General features: G+C 32.6%; 4 protein-coding genes across 5 annotated transcripts; 2 read left to right on the plus strand and 2 right to left on the minus strand.

Annotated features, from left to right (window-relative positions):
- Positions 1-188: 188 nt before the first annotated feature.
- LOC127249151 (uncharacterized) lies at positions 189-2,641 on the plus strand. The gene is made up of 3 exons (XM_051271841.1): positions 189-433; positions 512-807; positions 2,411-2,641. The coding sequence occupies exons 1-2, from the start codon at positions 318-320 to the stop codon at positions 783-785; spliced, it is 390 nt and encodes a 129-aa protein (XP_051127798.1). The 5' UTR covers positions 189-317; the 3' UTR covers positions 786-807; positions 2,411-2,641.
- A 633-nt stretch (positions 2,642-3,274) lies between these two features.
- LOC127249152 (inactive beta-amylase 9-like) lies at positions 3,275-6,424 on the plus strand. The gene is made up of 3 exons (XM_051271842.1): positions 3,275-3,833; positions 4,893-5,375; positions 5,455-6,424. Exons 1-3 carry the CDS (start codon positions 3,558-3,560, stop codon positions 6,325-6,327), a joined length of 1,632 nt encoding a protein of 543 aa, XP_051127799.1. The 5' UTR covers positions 3,275-3,557; the 3' UTR covers positions 6,328-6,424.
- LOC127249153 (tubby-like F-box protein 3) lies at positions 6,387-10,524 on the minus strand. The gene is made up of 6 exons (XM_051271843.1): positions 9,852-10,524; positions 8,186-8,273; positions 7,902-8,031; positions 7,642-7,821; positions 6,666-7,146; positions 6,387-6,534 (listed from the first exon to the last, which is right to left on the minus strand). Exons 1-5 carry the CDS (start codon positions 10,173-10,175, stop codon positions 6,675-6,677), a joined length of 1,194 nt encoding a protein of 397 aa, XP_051127800.1. The 5' UTR covers positions 10,176-10,524; the 3' UTR covers positions 6,387-6,534; positions 6,666-6,674.
- Positions 10,525-13,669: 3,145 nt separating this feature from the next.
- On the minus strand, positions 13,670-20,539 carry LOC127249008 (uncharacterized). Of its 2 annotated transcripts, none has more exons than XM_051271600.1 (12): positions 20,250-20,539; positions 19,464-19,574; positions 18,572-18,658; positions 17,913-17,959; positions 16,989-17,046; positions 16,284-16,394; positions 15,896-16,018; positions 15,485-15,599; positions 15,224-15,267; positions 14,822-15,024; positions 14,387-14,567; positions 13,670-13,974 (listed from the first exon to the last, which is right to left on the minus strand). In XM_051271600.1, exons 2-12 carry the CDS (start codon positions 19,543-19,545, stop codon positions 13,922-13,924), a joined length of 1,104 nt encoding a protein of 367 aa, XP_051127557.1. In that variant the 5' UTR covers positions 19,546-19,574; positions 20,250-20,539; the 3' UTR covers positions 13,670-13,921. The 2 variants fall into 2 exon arrangements, with proteins under 2 accessions (XP_051127557.1, XP_051127558.1); XM_051271601.1 differs by having other exon boundaries at positions 20,455-20,529.
- Between the last annotated feature and the right edge of the window lie 2,169 nt (positions 20,540-22,708).

Raw genomic sequence — 22,708 nt, forward strand, 5'->3', positions numbered from 1 at the left:
AAAATAAAATATACTCCATATTATATATATTAAAAAGTATATCGGTGGAAATTTATTTGGCAATTAAATTGACCGTATTTAAATAACCAAGAATATTGGGAGGTTAGAATTACGAATTTGACCACAATGACACGTGTGACGTGTACGTGCTGATACAACTCCACGAGCTACTCTTCCCTACTCCCACCTGTCCCTCACGATACATACATTATATGCATACATACACACGTATATACAGCATACTCCGCCATATTCCGCCGCACTAACTACCAAACATTACTCTCTCCTCCGCCGGCGCCGTCGCGACTTTCTCGGCTATGAGAATTCTCCAGCCTCCGTCGAGCCGCACGGAGCCTCATTGGAGCGGCTCGCGGCCAGCAATCGGTCTTCTAGACGGCTGCTGCTTCAATCTCTGCTCGATTCTCTCGTCCTGGTCAGTTACCGTACAATTAATTTAATACCGCCGGCGATTGATCGATTAGTCGGTTTACGAATCTTCATTGAATTTCAGTTTCTATGTCTTCTGCTGTTGCTGGCTTCTAGAAGACTGCTTCGCCGGCCGGCGTACCTTTCCCGGCGCCGCGTATGGGTCTCCGCCGCCTCCGCGGTCTGGGGTAATGGCTGGGCATGTTCATGTGGGCCATGATTTTGGGCCGGGCCCAATTGGATACCAAGGTGGGCCTCCGCCACCGCCTCCACCCAGGCATGGGCTTCTGGGCCCTACTTTCGGCCCATCAAGCGTGCCGGGCCCAGCTGGTTACCAAGGGGAACCTTCTCCTTTCTGATTATGTGCACTGTAGATTTGCTGTATGTGTGTTTTTTTTTTTTTTTTTTTTTTTTTTTTTTTTTTTTTAGATTTGCTGTATGTGTGTTTGGGACGCTGTGTTTCGTACAAGAAAATGAAAATTGAAAATGGTTCGGTTTTTAAAGTGTTTTATTTGGTTGAGTCAGTTGAGAAAAATGAACTTCTGGTCTATAATTAAATGATTTTATAATTAAATGATTTTGTATTATCTGATTTCATTTATGCTGCTAATTTTATTTTTTTTTAAAATGAATTACTTCCTGTTCAGGTTAATTATCTTATAATATCGAGCAAAGATGAAAAATAGTATTTTAATATAAAGATTAATAAATAAAAATATTTATAAAAAGTTTATAAATAATCCGTCTGTTTTTTTCAGTGAATTGATTTTTTTTATAGTGTAGAAATTTGTGTTGGCAATCTACAAAATATTATAATATTTTATATTAAATAATTTATTTTTTATGAATGAATTTATATATATTATAGTGATGTAAGTATATTTATATTATTTTAATAATAATTTATGGAAAATTATTCATGAAAGAAACTCTCTTGTAATAGAGAGGCAGAGGTAAATTAATCATTACTATTTTTATTATTTTATTAAATTTGTATGTTTTACAATTTTTTTTAAAAATTATTAATAAAAATAATTATATTTAAATATCAAATATTTTTAATTTTTAAAGAATATTTATTGTTTTATACTTGCAAGAAAAAATCAAAATATTCTATATACATTTTTACCCAGTCAAAATTATTCTAATATACTTTTTTATTTTTTATTTTTTTGTCTTTTTTATTAAAAACAAAATTATATTTCTTAAAATTATACTTTAAAAACAAAATACATCAAAATATTATATATTCTCTCTCCGTCTCACTTATTTTGTCATTTTTTAAAAAGAATTATACAATTTAATTTAATTTTAAAAAAATTGAATTTATAATTTTTTAATTATAATTATACTAATAAATTATTTTAATTTTAATATATAATTATTTATTATACACTAATTATTTTTATTAATATATTTAATTATTTATTATTTGTATTTCTTCTGAATTTTTGTATTTACTGTAAAAACAGACAAACTATCCGCTGCAATAAATTTTAGCAATCATATCAAAATTATTTCAATTTTTTTTTATTAATTAATAAAATATTATTATTTTTTAAATTAAAAATACATTATTGGGCAAGTGGGCCTATCTATTTCATAATACTCAGCATCACATGATACAATTAATTAATCATTTTGGATTTTTTTTTTTTTAATGTTTTGCCCGAATCAATTTCTAGAACTTCCACATACACATTACAGCCTTTTCCATATCCACATTTATTGCATCTTAAACTATTATCTATATTATTATTATTATTATTATTATTATTATTATTTCAAAATAATTAGAGACAAGAATGGCCTATGAGGAAATAAATCCAAAGTAGTACCACATGAATAAATATACAATGTGTGTTCAATGATTCAATGAAATATTAAAGAGATGTCCAAATAAAGACAAACCTCTACAAATGAATATGAATATGATATATATCTGCCTTATCCAAATCCATATTTATCTTTCTATTTTGGTCAGGGTTTGTGATTTCTGAGGACAATTTTGTCAATTTCCTTCTATGGTATGGAATGGATTAGAATCATTACACAGTCAAAACAAGTCAGCAATGCATGGAAATGAGTCAGCACCGAGTCATCTCCTTTCCCTACTCGGCTTCTGCCCACGTGTCGACTCACTATTGGACCTCACTTTTATCCATTTATTCTAGAATCCTTGACAGAAGATAGATAATAAACTCTACTGACTCTATATTTCATTACAATTAATATGTTTCCATTTTAGTATGCTGATATATTATTATTATTATTATTATTATTATTATTTATTATCTTATTTAAGTTGTATTTAGATATATTTTAAAAATATTGTGATGTTTTTAAGAAATTTAATAAATAGCAAATTGAATACAAAATAAAAGATTAGAAAATTTATTCTACCACCATTCTACTTGAATTGCTTTTGCTTGGAAATTTTTTGATAGATTAAAAAATAATATTTGTATTAAATATATTTGTATAATATAATTTTTTTTTAAAAAATAGTAAAATTAAGATAAATAAACAAGAGAAAATGTAAATTGGTACAAATAAATATAACTATAAATAGAAAAAGACCCACCTGTATGTGTTTTTTACTTTTGCAAATAATTTTTTTATTATTTTAATCCATTTAATATCAATAAAAACAATTATTTTTTTATTAAAACTATTCAAATTACTGTATAATGAAAATCAATACTCCATAATAAAATTATTCGAGTTACCTAAATGACAGTGTCATAACAACGCACATGGCCTGCGACCCAGTCAAAACACGACACGTGTCATCTCAATTTCTTACAGCATTTCAGCCGCCAATGGTCGGCTCTTCTCTTGCATTCCCTTCCACGCCAATCAAACATTTCTCCCCCAAATTTTCATTTCTACATATACACACATAAATCGATCCCAATTTCTCCTCCCATCCATTCCTTTCTCGCCCAATCTCTCTTCAATCTCGTAACCCTATAATTTCGCCCCCAATTTTTCCCCCTCATTCAGACCAAATCCAAATCCAACTCCAAATCTGTCTGAAACCCTAGGAAAAGAAATCCTTTATCGCATTTCCATTCGAAGCCGAAATCGTTGCTGTAAATCATTTTCGACCGTCCGATTTTGTACAGAAGATGGAGGCTTCTTTGATAGGTAGCTCACAGGTGATTCCTGGAGGGATAAACGACACGAGTTTGTGTACTTCTGGAAGGAATTTGGCTTTTATTACCTGTAATTTGAAGAAGAAGAAGAACAGCAATGATTTGAACTTATCCAATAACGTTGTCCGAAGGGAAAGGCTTGTCTGGTCTTCGGAATCTGCCGCTGGTTTCAGTGTCCGAGCATCTGCTTCTGCTCAAACTCATCCGGCTGTTTCTGCAAGCGCTTCGAAAAATAAGAGAATCAAACCGGTAAGCTTTATCGTTGTTATTATTTTTTTTAAATTGATTTTTTTTTTTTTTTTTTTTTTAGCTGTTGTTTGTGTTCTTGCATCAATTGTTTGGCTGTTTCTGTTCGTGGTTTATGTCGTGCTTGAAGTTTTCCTTAAACGACGTCCTTTATTAAGGCTAATGTTGTTTGTGGATTACTTTTGAGATTTGATCTCTCCAACTTCTGATATTTAAAACTAATAGAAAAACTCGTACTCCTATAATTTTTTATTTAAAAATAAAATAGACTTATTATGACATCAATAAAAAAAGAAAGGCTCCATTTCTAAACAGTAAAATTTGCAAAAATAAATTCCGGAGATACATCTATTTGATCTTGTTGCAGGAAAAAATATAAATATTTAATTTAATATTTAGAAAAAAAATTAAAAGAAAGGGTTCATTTTTTCTTATTTGTACTAAGTATTCAAATATCATACAGGAAAAAAAAAAAAAAAAATTAGACCCAGCCGGACTTAGGTAGTATTTTTCTTCATATATAAACAATGTGAAAAATATCTGAAGTATTTAATCTAAACAGACATTTTTAGACATCTACGTTGGGTGGTCACTGTACTGAATAAAGATATACTCCTTCCGCGTAAATATTTCATTGATTAATAGAAAGCGTACAAGAGTTGTTACAATTTTTGTACTTTTGTGTATTAAATAATTGTATTTTTAATAATATTTTTGTAATTTCAATAAAAGCTAGATGATATTTTAGTTTCAGTGTATAATTATTTTTTTGAAAATAGTAAAAATATTATTTTGAATTTGACGGAGAGAGTATTATTTATAATTATATCGTCGTTAGCACAATAACATCCGTTGTTACTACAAGCTTATTTGGTCTCGATTTAAATTAACTTTTTTAATTTAAAATTTTATTTTGTGACAAAAAAATATATTATTTCCAAATAATTTCTATCTTGATTTGGAGTAGAAACCAAACATGCATAGGCATTGTTTTTAGACAAATGGGTCTTAGGCATAAAATGTCCTAATCTAAGGATGTTCGAACTCATGAATTTCTTGCAGATCAATGGCGTCGAACTGTACGTTGGTCTACCATTAGACACTGTCTCCCAATGCAACACAATCAACCACGCCCGGGCCATCGCCGCCGGCCTGAAGGCTTTGAAGCTGTTAGGCGTTCACGGCGTCGAGCTCCCAATCTGGTGGGGAGTCGCCGAGAATGAAGCCGTTGGAAAATTCGACTGGACCGCCTACTTAGGCGTCGCCGAAATTGTCCGAAAATTGGACATGAACCTTCACGTCTCCCTCGGCTTCCATGCCTGTCGGGAGCACAAAATCGAGCTTCCGCAATGGGTTTCGAGAATTGGCGAATCGAACCCAAGCATTTATTTCGCGGATCAATCGGGACAGCCGTACAAGGATTGCTTGTCCTTGTCGGTCGACGATCTCCCGGTTTTAGACGGAAAGACTCCGCTCGAAGTTTACGGGAACTTCTTCAAGAATTTCAAGTCGGCATTCGCGCCGTTCTTCGGTTCGACAATCACGGTGAGATAACGATCGGTATTCCCATTTTCTTACGTCGTTATCGCTCGATTATTTGATAATGAATTTGCATCGTCGACAGGGAGTTTCCGTGGGTCTCGGTCCCGACGGCGAGCTGAGGTATCCGTCGACGAAGAACCGAACCCAGTCGGGAGCCGGGGAATTCCAATGCTACGATAAACATATGCTCGGGAAACTCAAGCGTTACGCCGAGTTGAACGGTAATCCTTTGTGGGGGCTCGCCGGGCCACATGATGCTCTGAGTTACGATCAATCTCCGATTTCCGGAGGCTTTTTCGCTGAAAACGGCGGATCTTGGGCGACACCGTACGGCGATTTTTTCCTTACATGGTATTCGAGCCAGTTGGCGATCCACGGGGATCGAATCTTGTCTCTCGCCGCCTCAATTTTTTACGACGTTCCGACCGCACTGTCCGGACGAGTCCCCTTCATGCACTCGTGGTACAACACCCGTTCCCACCCGTCGGAGCTAACGGCGGGATACTACAACACGGTCGATCGGAATGGATACGACGCAATCGCGGAGATCTTTGCGAGAAATTCGTGCACGATGATAATCCCCGGCGTTGAGCTATCAAATAACGACGTACCTGGCGACAATCGGGCGAACCCCGAAGCCCTAATCGAGCAAATAACGACTTCTTGCAAAAAACACGGCGTCGAGGTCTCGGTTGAGAATTCGCCGATGCCGGGCGCTTCGACAGGATTTGAGCAGACCCGAAAGAATCTGATCGACAAGAATGAGGCGGTGAACACGTTCACGTATCAACGCATGGGAGCGTATTTCTTCTCGCCGGAGCATTTTCCAGCGTTCACCCAGTTCGTCCGCAGCTTGACGCAGCCGGGTCGAAGTCCCGACGATGCGCCTGCGGAAAATGAAGAGAATCCAGGATCCCTTTCTGGTAAGAACATACATATGCAAGCAGCAGCTTAATTAAGGTTAGCATAGTATTTTCGAAGGTATAATGTAACAAGAAGACAAACTTATGAATAGAACAATTCTTTCATTCAGAAAACAGATTGTCCAAACACATTCTGTGAAAATACATACGAAAGAACTCAAGAAACTGAACATAATTACCGAAACGATCGAATCCCAGGGTGAAAACGCCATTGCCGTCTGGGAAATTCCGCAAGAACTCTACAAAGAAACCCAGATTTAGTTCTCGATATCGTTTTGAACAAACAAACAACAAGCAAGAACTCTACAAAGAAACCCAGATTTAGTTCTCGATAACGTTTTGAACAAACAAACAACAAAAGATTCGATACCTTGTTATATCATTCGCAGGCGATTTTGGTGTCGAAGCTGCTGAGACAAATGGCGAAAGCTTGGAAAGCTGAAATAGGGTACCCGTAGTCCATCGTGAATTCGTCTTTCCCGACCTTGCCGAACTGAAGGACGACGCGATCGTGCTCGGGCACGGAGAGACCGTTCTCGGGGGAGGCGACTAGCTGGAAGTTCTTCACGGATGCAGCCGTGACGCGGCCATGGAAGTTCAGACACCAGCACTGGAGCTGCTCGTGCCATCGTGGCGCCTTGTTTTGCAGAACGAGCGGAGTGTCGACTTGGTCGGTCAAATTTCTGGAGGGAGATTTGTTGAGGTAGTTCGATTTCGATCGGAGGAACGGGATTGAAGGATAGGAATCGACGGTGGTGATCGGGAAATGAGTGGGTGTCGGAGCAGCCCCACCAGGTTTAACGGCGGACGATGGAATAGCGTCGAGAACGCAGTGCATTCGTCTCGGACCTCTGAATAAATCAATAAATAAAGTCAATACCGATAGAAAAAACATAACTTTATCAAACAAATAACCGAATAAGATCGATTCAAATCGATTCTCAAATATGAAATACTTTTTCAATAAAATATTTATTTATTTACATGCGTGCCAACTCCAAATAGAATAATTTTTGCGGATCAAAAGAAATATTTTTTCAATAAAATATTTATTTATTTAAATGCTTGTGGACTGAAAGACTATATAATTATCCTACGATTATATAATAAATTTGCGCAAAGCCAAAGTACCAAAAACTAGTGGTGTGTGTTTTGCGAAATATTTAATGTGAAATATACAAAATTGTATAGAAAATATGAAAATAATAAATGTGTGTAATATAATAATTTTTTTGAAAAAATGTATAGAAAATTTTCTGCAAAAAAAACAAACCCTAGATTTTTTAAACTTCTGCAACAGACAAAAGCACAATTTTCACAAGAAACAAATAAAACTTTATTTTTACCTGGCTCCAAGAACATTCAATTCATACGAGATGTGAGCAACCGGATAGTTCCCGACAGGAACTGCAGATGAGACTTGTTTTGAGCCTACCATGACAGCGGATCGACTTTTTAACATTTTAACTCCGCAATGAGGTGGAAGAGCGTCGTAGACAACAAATCTCCTCCCGAGTAAATTGCATCTGGTAAAACAAAATGCTTTAAAGACATTCTTTTCTTTTTTTTTTTTTTTTTATAATACTGTCAGAGAATTGATGTTCACCTTAACTTTCCAATGTAAGCAGGACTTCCCTTCGACATATCATTTGCTTGTAGAGAAATCATGTAGTCTGTGGACGTGGTCCGCTTGAACCTTTGAGCAGCAAGCAGGAACTTTCCGTCGTTTGCTAGCGCTGCCATAATTATAAGACGTCAAATTCCACAAAAGATGCATTATTAAGACATACTCAAAGAAGTATATATTCGTGTAAAAGGAAACCTCCTAGCCAGAAATCGGATATAGAAAAGGGAAGCAGGGTCTATTAATTTTGAGGGAAAAAAAAGTACCTTGACTTAAACTTGCATAAAGATAATATGTTTGAGTAGATCGGTTCCGTTTTATAAAACAAGGGATAAGAGATTCTCTTGGGCCAGGCTGCAAAAAAATAAAAAAAATATCGTAAAAAATAAATCAACAGACCAGCACGAGCAAAATGTGTATCATAGGCGTAAAGAGCTTGCAAAACATTGATGAAATTTCAATTAGCTTTTTGTGACAGCAATGGTTTCAAGCAAACGGAATCGATACTGTTCCGGAAACGCAATGAACCAGTTCTTACAACACAGCCATAGTTCATTTGCCGGATCCTTAAATATTATTTAAGTCTTAATATATTTGCTTAATCATCGCAAAACAAAACTTCCAGATATCGCCAATTCATCATTTTGAAATACTGTTCATGCTACGTGAGATGCTGAAGTTCAACGTCATTATGTCGATGGCTGATTGGTCAAATGCCGAATCCTTACGAGACAGCCATAGTTCATTTGCCGGATCACTAAATATTATTTATGTCTTAATATATTTGCTTAATCATCGCAAAACAAAACTTCAGATATCGCCAATTCATCATTTTGAAATACTGATTCATGCTACGTGAGATGCTGAAGTTCAACGTCATTATGTCAATGGCTGATTGGTCAAATGCCGAATCCTCTCAAATAGAAATTGTCATTATATCTCAAAAGAATTTAAAATACTCTCTAGTTTGTTTGGGAGAAACCTAAAATACCATAAGCTCACAATCGAACAAATATGCCGAAATGAATCCTTATATTTAACCTTAATCATCTTTTAAACATTTCCAAAACCAAATAAAATAAAATAAAATAAAAAATATAATATGCACACGAACAAAATATAAGAAAACAAAGAAGATAAGGAAAAAAAATTAATCGAACATCAAGATCACACAAGCTCTAAAAAGAAACGCAAAGCTTAATTCTAATGAAGGACTCTAAATCGCCAATTTCCATGGACATCATTGCATATCATTTCAAATTCTCTTCTTTAGTCCCAACTTTGAATTCAATCCAAATTTTTTAGCACGAAAGAAACAAAATACACACGGAAAAATAATCAAACAAACTACAACATGGAAACAAACCACCAATCATTAACTAAACAAAAATGTTCTCGAATTTCCCGTCATTCCATATTCATTCCAAATTCCCTTCTTAAATCCCTAATTCAAATTCCAAAACAATTCCTTCCATAGAAACAATCAAACAAACTACAAAATGAAACAAGCCACCGGTCAATAACTAAACAAAATTCTTCTCTAATTTTTCGAGGTTCATTCCAAATTCCTTTCTTAAAATCCTACTTCAAATTCAAAAGCAAATCCTTTCTTGAAAGGATCAAACAAACTACAAAATCAAACAAATCACCGATCACTAGCTAAACTTCTTCTTGAATTATTCCAAACTCTCTTCTTAAATCCCTACTTCAAATTCAAAGCAAATCCATCTATCGAAACAATCAAGCAAATCACCAATCAAGAACTCAAATTCTTTCTTGAAGTAGTCCAAATTCTCTTCTGAAATCTCTATTTAATATTCAAAAACCAAATTCTTCTATAGAAACAATCAACCATACTCCAAAAATGAAACAAACAAATTGAATAAAAAACCACAAATTTCAAAAAAAGAAAAAAAATAAAAAATCCCAAACCTGCTTAACAGAGATAGGGAAAGTAATCTTCCCAGAAACTTCTGGAATCTTCACGAGCTCCTTCATCGTATCCCTCCAGCTCCTGCACACCCCTGCGCAAGCCACGACATCCTTCCTCGACGGCCAATTCGACTCGGATTCCTCCAATTTCATCAAAATGTCCCTCAATAATTCTGAAGGCAATGCCTCCCAGCAACTCAAATCGCCATCCTCCTCCACGTCGTCTCTGTTCTCGCCGCCGTCGCCAGTTTTGGAATTCTCCACCGCCACTGTGGTGTCCTGCACCACCCTCCGCGACCGCGATTTCAGCCCCAACTTAATCATGACCTCCTCCAACCTCCAACCAACTACTTTTCCCCCAATTTGTGTATTTCAGTGTCGCGCACTAAAAAACCCTCCCCTTCTCAACGCACAAATCACTCGCAGCAGCATTAAGCTCCATCAATGGCGGCAATCACTGTATCCTCGATTTAACAGTGAGAAATTCCAGTAAACGTCGAATAACAATGCCTCCAATTCGATTATTAGGAAAAAAAATTAAAAAATCAATGACGTCGAGAAATGGGAAATTTCGGGAGCAAATTGATGGCTACAGTGACGAAAAAAAGGTAGAGAAGATTCGTGCTCTACAGGAATTCGGAGGAAGAAAACCAAATTAAAGGTGGGAATAAATGGAAACAAATGCGTCCGTAAATAAGAAAACGATATATCTTGGAGACGATTGGGTTTTCGGGTCCCATCCCACCATTTTTATTTTATTTTATTTTTTGAGTATTTGCTAACTTTTAAAACAGACAAATATAATTAATTAGTTAGTTAAAAACAAAAATATAAAAAAGCTAGTAAGCTACTCTACAAAATTTATCCAAACCACCTACTAAATAAATTACTTATATTAAGAATTTGTCTTTTATTCTTACATAATTTTTTAATAGTTTCTACTAAAAATATATTTTACAAAACAGTAAAATTTATTTCACAAAATATTTTACAATTCTAATTTTGAATTACAAAACTTACACAAATTCTCAAATACTAAAAGTACACAATTGAAACACTTTATATTAACCTAGTATATTTTATTTGTCTTAACTAAAGCAAGTTCTTACCATTTAAGTCTATATATAAAAATTTATTCATATCATATTTAGTAAAAACATATAATACTAATTTAAATTTATATATATTGGTATTTTTTTATTTATTCAAACAAATACAAATAATTATTATTATATAATAAAAATAATTATAGATTATAAAAATTATAAAATTTTAAAATGCAATTAAAATGTATAATTATTTTTTTTAAAAAAAATAAATTGTATGAAAAGGTCGAATCAAAAAAAAAAAACCAATGAAACAGAGGGAGTAGTTGATAATAAATACGAATACATATATATATATATATATATGACTTCTTTTTTTTAGTAATACTTGGCATATGTAATTAGTTTTCTTATTATTCCAATGACAACGAGAGACATTAGCGTTTGGTGCCATCCTCAACACCTTTTTCATTATTATATTATTAAAAATAACAAATAAATCAATTCTACACCTAAATCCCATCACTTAAAGCGACCACGAACATATATAACCCCATTTTGGAATTCAACATAAAAACAATACTCTCTATTCTTCAATTACATTTAATTATTATAAAAAAAATATATATATTTTTTGTATTTTTTTTACTATAAAATACAAAACTTTACACTCATATTAAAACATGTACCGAAAAAAATATGAAAATACTTTGTAGTAAATAGAAAAAATAAAATAGAAAATAAAAATTAAATTTTAAGTCAAGGTTATTGAATAATAATTGCTGACATATATACAATGCCCAGACTTGGAAGCCATGTTATAGTAGTTGATCAACTGTCAATTCAAAGATAAAAATTCATATTTAAAATTATTGAATCCAAAACCATACGTACCAGAATTTCATCAATTTCACCACATGTAGTAATGCAGTGGGACACACACACACACACTAGCTATCAAATAAAAATCATTTATAAATTATGAATAAATCAAACCACAGTAACATTGAAAACTTTTATTTTATAGCCCATCTGGCCCAAGATAATTATATCAAGCCCAATTTTCCACTAATAGACCCATTGGACTCTACAACAGCTAAATAAATTATTTCAGTCCAACAAAATATCAAATTTAAACTAAATAAGCATATCTGTGTTTGTATGGGGAATTCTCCCCTCAAACGCACTGTTCATTTTATTTTTTCTCTTAAAAAATCATCAAATCAAACACTTATTTTTTATTTTTTATATTATACTAAAAATTAATTTTACATTTAAAACATCACATCGCCTATTTATATCACATCATATAATTATTCAAAATTAAAATTTTTACTATTCAAATCCCAACTCAAAATCCAAATTCCCAAACAAACACAAATTTTAAATTCAATATAAAATGAATTAGAAGCTTTCCACAACCATTATAAAAGTAAAGATCGTTTGTCACTTGTATATCTAAAATGAGGCCGTTATCACATTGTCTAACAACACAAATTATATATACAGTTTATTATGTATAAATTAGCATAAGTGATATGTTTATATAATACATATATAACACATACTACTATTACTATATTAGTCCATATAGCATAATACAATTTATTCCCTCCACAAGATCTACTAATTCAGCATTTATATAAAATAAAACACATACTAAACTCTATAAAAATATACTCCCACCGCCCGCTTTAAAAGTTTACATTTGCCTTTTTGCGTCATTGTACTTAACATTAAAAATATCATTGTATTTGTATAAGTTTGTATACAAATATCATTATATTTATATTATAAAATATTAATAGAAGTATTTTTGTCTTGTTTACTTAATTTATACTATGTTTTGATATAATAATTAATATTCAAAGAGTAAGAGGCAAAAAGTAAATGTAAACCTTTAAGGTGGACTGAGGGAGTACATATTTATGATGTTCGAATTTCAGTGTTGTTACTTCTATTTTCACGTGATATTAAGGCTAATCAGAATGGCACCCCTAATCAACAACCTAACAAAGGGCTAAAATAAAATTACAGATAAATAAATGTTTAAGTAGAATGCTCTAACATGATCAAGGGGGAAATTTAACCTCCATCAGAATGCAACTGCTGCAATTTACAAAATGAATCCCTCAACCAAAATGCAACTATTATGATCTTATAATGAATATGATAGAAGCAAGAAGTCACATAGATTCTTTTACATTCTAAGCAGCAGGCAGGCAGCATGATAAGATCACCAAGATAATAATATCTGTTCAAGGGTGGGAAATGTTACCGAATCGAATCGAACCAAACACATATTTACATTGTTAAGAAGGAATCCAGGGTTCCAACTTAAAACCAATTGGTATTAAGTGGAGTAACCCATCAACCTTATAAGGTAGGGGAATCCCAACATTAATTCCAATGTAGGATATACTCAACGTGAATTGCATAGTCTTAAACTTCATAAAATAGACAGGATGCAAATTAAACTCACATTCAGAAAGTCTATCATGGGTCACAATTGTGTCTACAACTTCTTGACTCAGCAGAATTCTAGTGGAATATAAGGTATTTCTAGCCAAACCAATACTTATATTTCGATAGATGAATGACTGAGAGTCTCACAGTTCAGGATAAAACTCTATCAAAACAGTTCTATTTCCATTCTCCAGAATTGGCTGATTTTTCACAGAATCAGTAGAACTCGATGTGTTACATGAAAAAATGGTAATGGTGTTGAAGATAAATAAAATCATGGCACAAAGATTTTCAAATAAAGAAGCAGCATAAATTGACCGGTAAAGCAATTTAACCAAGGTTTGTATATATAACCAGAATATTCGAATGAGTTTTCACAACCTAGTGACCGCTCTACACTGCACATTCTTAATTTAGTGGTGGGTGCAAGGGAACCACCACAAGCTGTCCTCTAAGGTTTGCTGTTCCTTCTCGAGTTCTGGTATATAGCCTAAATCATAAATTAACTATAGCAAAATGATCAATAGATTTACCGAGCAAAAATCTCCTTCAGGAGTCCTATACAACTGGCACACTTCCATTGCCCTGCTGAACAGTACCTAAATAGTTTCCTGCAGTACCATATATACATGTGAATCACAAGTTCAATAGAAATTTCCAGTGCAACTAATTAAGAATTTGCAAGCACAGAGCAACTTAAGGTGAAGATGAACATAGCAATACCATGTCCACATCAGCAAAATTCTTTGAACTCAATCTCAAACTAGAAACCGTGATCAATATCCACAGACGAATGCACTAATTTATCACCCAAGACTGATTATAAGAAATGAGTTTGTAGTACGGAGGGATGCAAAACAAGGAATATAAGAAAAAAAAATAAAATTTGAAGTACATTTTTGTCTAGTGTCTTGAAGTTCAAAATACTCAGCGTGTCATGTACGACTATGTGCATCATTCAGAATCAATTTAAATTGATTTGAAATTACTGCTCAACTACGAAAATATCAGAAACAAACTTGCCTGGATTGCCTGCAAAAGAATAAGAGTTTGGCAGGTGATGTTCAATTCTATTATTCATGGGAAGTTGAGATGCAGGATTCATGGATGGAACAAATCCTCCAATTTCGCTCTGGTAAGATTCTGAACTAGCCGCAGGAAATGGCTCTTGTGTTTGAACGTGATGCAAAAGATGGTCATCTCTCTGTGCCAACAAGAATTAATTTTAGGTTCTTGTTCCCACTAATTAATGTCCTGTTACATATAGTTTCATTAGCAGATCATATGGATTCTTTATGCATAATTTCCATGAATGTAAATCCTTTATACCTTTAGTTCCGGCTGTTCAGCCTCGATGAACTATGAGTGATGCATTGAAAAAAGCTTTGAACTTATAACTAATGCCTTAAAAAGTTTAGCTGAAGCAATACAACAAACTAAAGAATATCTCAGAATAACCTGTTGGTTCTCAGCTTGTTCATGACAAAAGTTGCTGGGAGTTGAAGTTTGAGTAGGAACTGCATTTTGCAACATGCCAAAATTCGACACCTCATTGCTAGACTCCTTGCTTGATTCCTCAAAGAACATGTGACAAATAGCTCTTCTGAGGCGATGGTTCGTTTGTGAATAGTATACTTTGGTTGCAAGGGGAGCTGGTGGATCTGAAAATTATAAAACAGATACAAAGGATTGGTTTAGACCCCAAGTAAATTGTAAGCTCTCCTACCTACAGAAATGGTTTGGGTTAAAATTCAATAGAACAGCAACTGGGGCTTTCAAATTATCCACATAGATGAAGAAAATAATACACCGGCGGAGATGGATAGAACGGAATTGGATAGATATCAACAAGAGTCTTACACATATTCGTAGTGCCCGGATTGGATGGACTCTCAGTTGCTACCCTACAAGAAGAAAATGAAAAACATACAAACAACAAACACTAAAAAAGCGAAATTTGTTCTGCTTAATTGAATAAGAGACCTCAGAGTTCACTCAATTCATTTATCAAAAAAACTATAGTTAATAAAATTAGTTGACTGTAGAAATTGTTTGAGAAGCCTGTTCTTTTCTCTTTCTTTTATTTCCCATTGAGTATTAATTTTCAATGAGTCAACATACCTTTTGAGAGTTTTAGATAAACACTTGGTCGCATCTTCAGAGCAATTCACATTACATGGACTAACTCTTGAACCATTAGTTTTAGGCTTTGAGGGCACGGGCACTCTAATGTTTCCTGAAACATAATAGCATATGAAACCCTGACCAAGCAATACAAATCACAGATTAACAATGAATTGCATACTGGTCACCTATGCACATTTAGTTGTGTTTGAAGAAAACAATTAAGACAATAAGAATGGCAAGATCGACTGACAAAATGAGTTAGGAACATAAATTGCAATAACTGAAACTTAAAGATGATCATTGATCTTTTCTAAAATGAATATTATTGAATTTGGAGCACTGTTTGAATGATCTTAGCTGAGGAAGAGGGACAAAAATAGAAAAGAAGGATAGTAGCATTGTTACTAGTTTTAGTTTCAGCGGAGAGAGCCATCTGAATCTTCTCATCCAAACAAGAATTTCTTGTAGCTATATCCTCTGAGTCCACACCTTTGATCTTTTTAGGTTCTTTGAGGGATGAGGCCTTTTCTGTTAAGAGGTTAAGAATAAATGACAAAGAACACTGGAAATTTCAAAATTAAACCAGCCCACCTAGTTAAAGTTTAGAAAGTGATCTAGATTTGTTTGTGAGAAGATTAATAATTACGACTTTTTTGAGTGGTCGGTGGTGACCTTTAATTTGAATTCTTAATATTCAACTTAACATATCATATAGAGAGCAATTAACTTTAGCCGTAGAGATAGATAAGCAGAAAAATATCATATCAATTCCCCAAAAGGCAGCTAAGGATACTGGTCTGGGTAGTCGATTTTTTCCTCTCTTTTCGCGGCGGTTTCCTATTCACTGTGGGGCCATCATGTTCCAGACCAGCATCTGGCTTAGAACTTAAAGACTTACAGAGCTCTGAAAAGATAAAGCCAAAAAAGAGCATTACAGATGCAAAAACAAAAGACGCAAATGAAGAAAATAGAACATGTATCAAACCATGCGAATTTCTCATCATCAGTAAATTGGCTATCATTTTTACCCTTCAAATGCTCATAATCAAACCAGTTGATGAAAAGGACAGGGTGGCTCATTCTATTTCTTGGTGTTCAATCTATTTAATCTGATAACAGAACTTTTGACTAAAGTTGTTCTATAATACATGACTATCTCTTATGCACTCGCTTCTTTAGCAAATGGTTCGCCACATAGGAACATCCAAAGCATTTCAATTCCTTGAAAAGTGCAGCATTTCATAAAGATTCACACGGCACAATATAGAAATTCTTAAATAAGGTAAAAGAAGACAGTTTTGTTCAACATAATCCAAGCTGTCTATCTGTATTTACACCTCATGAATAAATATAGCTTTTCCTTCAGTATTACTTTATCTGACAGACTAACATGGTCGCAAAAATGTTTTCAAACAATTAATGCAAAGCAAAAAATATTTTCTAGAAAATTAATTCTCAAATATACAAATCTTTATAAACAACCACAATTAAATGAAACCTGCATGTGCGGCATATTGACTGGCCTTGAGTGGCTTCTTACAAGCATTGCAGCAAACCTCCAAAAAAAATAACACATGTTAACTACTTTCTGCATTTGTTAGAGACAATCTCATGACATAAATCAGAGTAGTGTAAAGTGGGGGTGAAAGCACTTTGATTTTTGGGGATTCTCATTGTCCATTTTCAAGAGATAACAAGCCATTTGTGGTTAATTTCAATCATTGTGGTTAAAAACCTCATCTTCTAGGATCATGGCTCTGGTTAAATTAGAATCTTTTAAACTTCCAATGTAACTTATGACTCTTTTATCTGGTAACATTCGCTACATTCAGATTAATAAGCATATGCAAATGAATTCAACACAAAACTTCATTTCATTTAATTTGGCAGCTGTAGAATCCATATATGTATACTTTGCTCTATTACCAAAGCTCTCCAAGCTAATTATCAGAACCTATACTTCTAGTGGCAGCCAAAGAAAAAGCTTATGTCCTACACCGTTGTCTGTGTCTGTGAAAGAAAGCTTTTGGCACAGGAATTGTGTTAGTACTAAGAATAGTAATGAATTGCATTGATTGACTCAATACTGCTTTCGTCCAGCTTTAGTGCAATGGATAGTTTGTCAAAAGGTTTCAATAAGAGGAAATTTATGGAAGTTTAGACTATTTTACTTGGCTTTTATCTCTAAAGGATGCGGGAAAAACACCATCATACTTTATATTCTTTCTATTCTTTCATTTATCCTGTTGTAGGCAAGTCCACAAGGAGAGTTCGTAGTTATATAATGGTATGGCAGTTACAGAATCACAATGCAAAATAACATCCTCTAGTAAAGAAAAAAAATGAATTTCCCAATGAGGACATAATATGAGATTCTGAAATTTTAGAAGAAAAACTTTGATGAGCGAGTTTCCAGCCTTACCAGATCTAAAGGATCTGTCATCGGCCTCAAGCCAAATATATGCATATCTACAAGAGAAAATCAACCAGAGTGAAATTTATATATATCAAACTTAAAGCCATGTAAAATTTCCCAGCGGAACATACAGTCCGACACCGACACAGTTATGGTTGCTTGCAAAACCCATACAGCTCCACTATGGTAAACTTCATTGTTGGTTGGTCCCATTTATTCTAACAATAATAACAAACATCGCACAAGTGTTTCTTCTAACTCAGGGATCTTATGCATTCACACCTAGACACAGTATTAAAAAACTTACCAATCAGTTAACGTAGTCTTGTTATCCTAAACAATACTTCATTTTTAGGAATCTCTTTATTACACTAAAATTACTGTGTTTGAAAGCCAATGCCCAAACAGAGGACAGAAAGACTGACGGGGGAATAGTTAGACGTTGAAAGAGAAAGAAGACCTTGACTCCCTTCTTTAATCCTTATGACTTAGATTGAAACCTGATATATGAAGGAAGCACACAGATTCATCTAATAAAACTATTGTGACCCACAACCATATTTCTCAACACAAGAGGCTATTCTTCCGTTCCTTTAAGACACAGCTCACACAAATGACTATACTTCTTTGGCATATACTGCTAACATCAGAAGGTATTGTATTACCTTCTTCATCAAGCAAATTTGCTTCTTCAGCCTCCTGTAGTTCTCTCCTCAAATATTGTGCAGCTAATTTCTGGTGGCCGGCTTCCCCTGTACGAATAGTAACAAAGAGTAAATGCACAGAGTAAGAGATGGAAATAATATACAGATCTCTGCCAATTGCACAAAATCCAGACTAGGTATTACCAAACTAAATGAAAGTGTGATATGTAATAAAAACCTTTCAGATAAAGTAATAAAACAAATGTTACCGCGTGATTTCACAAAAGCCTATACAAAACCATATTAAATTAGGACAACTTCCTGGCCATAAAAAATCTCATCATCCAACTAATACAGAAATTCATCATTAGTCAAGAATCAAAACTCTGTAGTTGAGTGAATTGCAACTATCATATACATATTGTAACACATTCATAGTTCACAGGCTTAAAAGGAATCTATAAATAACATCATTTATTGCTCAAAGATTTATAGAAATCGAATGGGACTAAAAAATATTAAGTACCACACAAAATTGTAATCTACTAGCAACGGTTTAGATAAATAAATAATCTAATGCCAATAATAAGGCATTATGATAATCCAACTAACGGGTGATCAGTCCAACAACTTCCTTAATTTCACATAGTCAACGTTTCCTATTTTTACCAACACTTGGGGAAACATTTAACTAATCTTATCAATAGTATCAAAGCAATTTCACTTCCTTTTGCCTTTACATCTGTTTGAGGTTGTCAAAAGTATTTAAAACAGTAAGCAAATCTTCACATCATATATAAACCGATAATTATTTCCTTATACGAGGGAGTATTAATTGAACTACATTGAAGTGCTACTACAATCAGGTCGGCAGGAAATAAAATCTTAAGAAGAGTTTGATTTTATACAATACCTGTCAAAGTTTGCAAAATATTTCCCGCATCTCGAACCCTTGACAAGGCCGTCATTTCCCCACTCCAAATAGGGCATACCATAAAAAAGGATCAGGGTGTTCCTTTGAAAACTTCAAGAAGTTGTATTTTGTGTCAGATAAACAAATAGATAGTAACTAGTAAGGAGTTAAATCACCCAAAGTGACCCCATCGAATTCGTTAACTAATAATTTCATTACTTCCAAGAAAAACAACAATATTTATAAACAAACTCAACTAAGCAGCTTAGCAAACAGAAATGAATTATTGATTATATCATGATTCAAAATTACATTAGACAGTTATGCTTGGAAACATGTAGAAAAGCAATTATAAGTACATATTAACACTGATTTTTAAAATGATAAGCAGATAATACCAATCATTTCAGTTAGCCAAGAACCCATAATTAACACAAAAATAAAATATAATTCACCCTACAAGTTACCCAGACTTCTACTATTATTATTTATTAAAATAAATAACAAAGAATCTGCTTGAAACAACATAAATACAACGCCATCCTTCAGCTCTAGGTCAGTAAAACTTTTGCAACACAATGTACCATCAAATACCCCAATCTTCGTATGTGTTGGTTACTCTAGTTTGCTCTAAAAACAAATTCCCAGCTTTTTCGTCAACATTATAAAAAGCAAAGGACCAAATATGTAAAAAACGCATGCACATACCAATCCATTCCGAAATTTAACCAAAAAAATTATTGATAACAAATATGAAATTTTAAACCAAATCCAAATATTCTTTACCTTTAACTTGAAAATTTGATCTCCGCCAAAATCAAATAAAAAAAAAATATAGGAAAAAAAATCAGGAATTTTCACTGGACTGTGATAGCAAAAATCTGACGCCAATTTGAAATTCTGGCCGGATTCTCCATGATCGATAAACTTGTAATGCAGAATATATCGAATAATTTAATCGCAGAATATCACCTCTCGTAGAAATAAATACCTATATACAATTTCAATCCTCTCTCTCTCTTTCTCTCTCTTGTTTTTGGAGAGGGAGAGTGAAATACAAAGAGGAAGAACTGTTCGGTTACATTTCCTGCGGTTACACGAGTTTACATTATTAAATCTAAAGTCGTCATTTCAACTACCTAAGAAATAGTAGTCGTTTTTTTTTTAATGTACATTTGCATGCGTAATTGGGCTTCCCTTTATTAACTTTACTTTTTAGCCCAATAATTAGTCCAAAATTACCCCTTATGCCCAATATGAGAGTTTCTTCGGTCCAATAACTTTGGCCCATATTCATTTCTAATCACATTTTTTATAATTTATACTTTTTTTTTAATTTTAATTAAATTATTTAGTCATTCTTATTCTATAATTATTTTTATTATATAATAATTATTTTTATTAATACATATTTTAATAACTTATTAATTATATTTTACATTAATTCTCATATTTAAATATGAACAATTTAGCAAGAGACATAGAGATTATTATTGTTGTTATTATTACTGTTATTATTATTATACAATTTTCTGCATTAATATATATTCCCTAAAATTATTTATCATATATATATTTTTTTACACAAGAAATAAAAATAAATACTCTCTCTCTTTTCCACATACCATGTCTACATTACCATTTCTACCATGTCACTTTCCCTTTTTTTTTAAAAATGATTACACACTTTAATCTCATTTTAAACTTTTTAATTTTTTTTTAAAAAATTAATTAAATTAATTAGTTATCTTAATCTTAATTTATAATTATTTTAACTAATATATTTTTAATTATCTACTAATTACACCCCTCCTAAAATACCGTCTCTACGGTGTAGCAGATATGTTGGGACGGAAGTAGTAATATTTAAATGATAATTGTGTATATTTTTATGTAAAATTTTTGCATTGTATTTTAATTTGATATAATATTATTAATATAAATAAATTTAAGTTTAAAAATATTTATAATTTGTAATATGATCAAACTTACTAAAAAAATGTACTATCCTTGTCTCCAAATTTTGTCCTAAAATTTTTTTTGTAAGGATTTAAATGTGGGCTTTGATTCATATATATATATATATATATATATATATTTACCTTTTAAAATAATATATATATAATAGTACTATAATTTTTTTACTAAAACAATATATATGAACCTTTAGTAGACAAACAAAAATAATAATAATAACAATTTCTACTTACACTCTTATGATTCTCAATAATTTTTAATATATATTATTATTATTAAATTATTATTTTTAAAAATATACACGGAACGTCCGTGGATTTTATTTTAAATATTTTGTCAAAAATAATATATGTTGGGACTCTCGTTTCCGGATATATGATTAATGACTGCATTTTTTTAATAGTTTGAGCTTTTAGGTAAGACAATCATTCAATTTCCGACATGGTATCAGACCTAAGTTAGGTCTCAAGTTCGAGAGCTCTTAGGTGAGACGGTCATTCAACTTCCCACGATATCAATTTATAAAAGTTAATAGATCCTTTTTTTTTATTTCTAATATGAAGAAGTATGATTAATTAAGATAAATAATGTATGGAGGATGAGCAGCACAAATCATGTAATGTAATAGATATTTGTTGAAAAGACGCTACTACACTAAACTAACATTAATTTGAAGAGGCAAAACATATTTCAATTGCATTGCATGCGTGTCCTTTTTCATAATGTGACCCACCTCTGTTCTTCTATTTGTTTCAATCGTGTCATTTTCTTATTATTATTATTTTTTTTCTTTTCAAAAATATCTATTGAACAAAACTCTTTTATAAATATATATATATATATATTACGTTAAAAAAATATTTTTATATTTAAAATATTATATTAATATATTTTTAAAGAAAAAAAATTGGTGTTGAAATCATATGGACATGTTTTATGGATTGAAAAAGTATTATTTTTATCGTTTATCTCAATTGTTGTATGAAACTGATACATATTTTAATAAATGTAATACTCCCTCAATCCACAAATTAATATCTTATTTTTTTATATGCAACCTCTAAAAATAATTGTCTTATTGTTTTTTTTATACATTGAGGGTGTGTTTGTTTGAAGGATTTTGGTGGATTTTCACTATTCATCCAATTTTTTCCCCCCAAAAACATCAAATCAAACACCTATTTTTCATTTTTTATATTATACTAAAAATTAATTTTACATTCAAAACATCACATCAAACCCTATTTATATCACATCATACAACTATT

Source organism: Andrographis paniculata, unplaced genomic scaffold (assembly GCF_009805555.1).
Source record: "Andrographis paniculata isolate CXL003 unplaced genomic scaffold, ASM980555v1 Contig35END, whole genome shotgun sequence".
Taxonomy (NCBI): Eukaryota; Viridiplantae; Streptophyta; class Magnoliopsida; order Lamiales; family Acanthaceae; genus Andrographis; species Andrographis paniculata.

Excerpts from the sequence above, each read along its gene's own strand:
- LOC127249153 (XM_051271843.1), bottom strand. The coding sequence starts at position 10,175 with ATGATTAAGTTGGGGCTGAAATCGCGGTCGCGGAGGGTGGTGCAGGAC. Across the intron at positions 8,032-8,185 it reads TTATGCAAGTTTAAGTCAAG|CGCTAGCAAACGACGGAAAG; the intron begins GTACTTTTTTTT and ends TAATTATGGCAG. Across the intron at positions 7,822-7,901 it reads GCTTACATTGGAAAGTTAAG|ATGCAATTTACTCGGGAGGA; the intron begins GTGAACATCAAT and ends TTGTTTTACCAG.
- LOC127249008 (XM_051271600.1), bottom strand. The coding sequence starts at position 19,545 with ATGGTATGCCCTATTTGGAGTGGGGAAATGACGGCCTTGTCAAGGGTT. Across the intron at positions 17,960-18,571 it reads AAATTTGCTTGATGAAGAAG|ATATGCATATATTTGGCTTG; the intron begins GTAATACAATAC and ends TTTCTCTTGTAG. Across the intron at positions 16,395-16,988 it reads TCAATATGCCGCACATGCAG|AGCTCTGTAAGTCTTTAAGT; the intron begins GTTTCATTTAAT and ends TTATCTTTTCAG.
- LOC127249151 (XM_051271841.1), top strand. The coding sequence starts at position 318 with ATGAGAATTCTCCAGCCTCCGTCGAGCCGCACGGAGCCTCATTGGAGC. Across the intron at positions 434-511 it reads TGCTCGATTCTCTCGTCCTG|TTTCTATGTCTTCTGCTGTT; the intron begins GTCAGTTACCGT and ends ATTGAATTTCAG.
- LOC127249152 (XM_051271842.1), top strand. The coding sequence starts at position 3,558 with ATGGAGGCTTCTTTGATAGGTAGCTCACAGGTGATTCCTGGAGGGATA. Across the intron at positions 3,834-4,892 it reads AAAATAAGAGAATCAAACCG|ATCAATGGCGTCGAACTGTA; the intron begins GTAAGCTTTATC and ends AATTTCTTGCAG. Across the intron at positions 5,376-5,454 it reads TCTTCGGTTCGACAATCACG|GGAGTTTCCGTGGGTCTCGG; the intron begins GTGAGATAACGA and ends CATCGTCGACAG.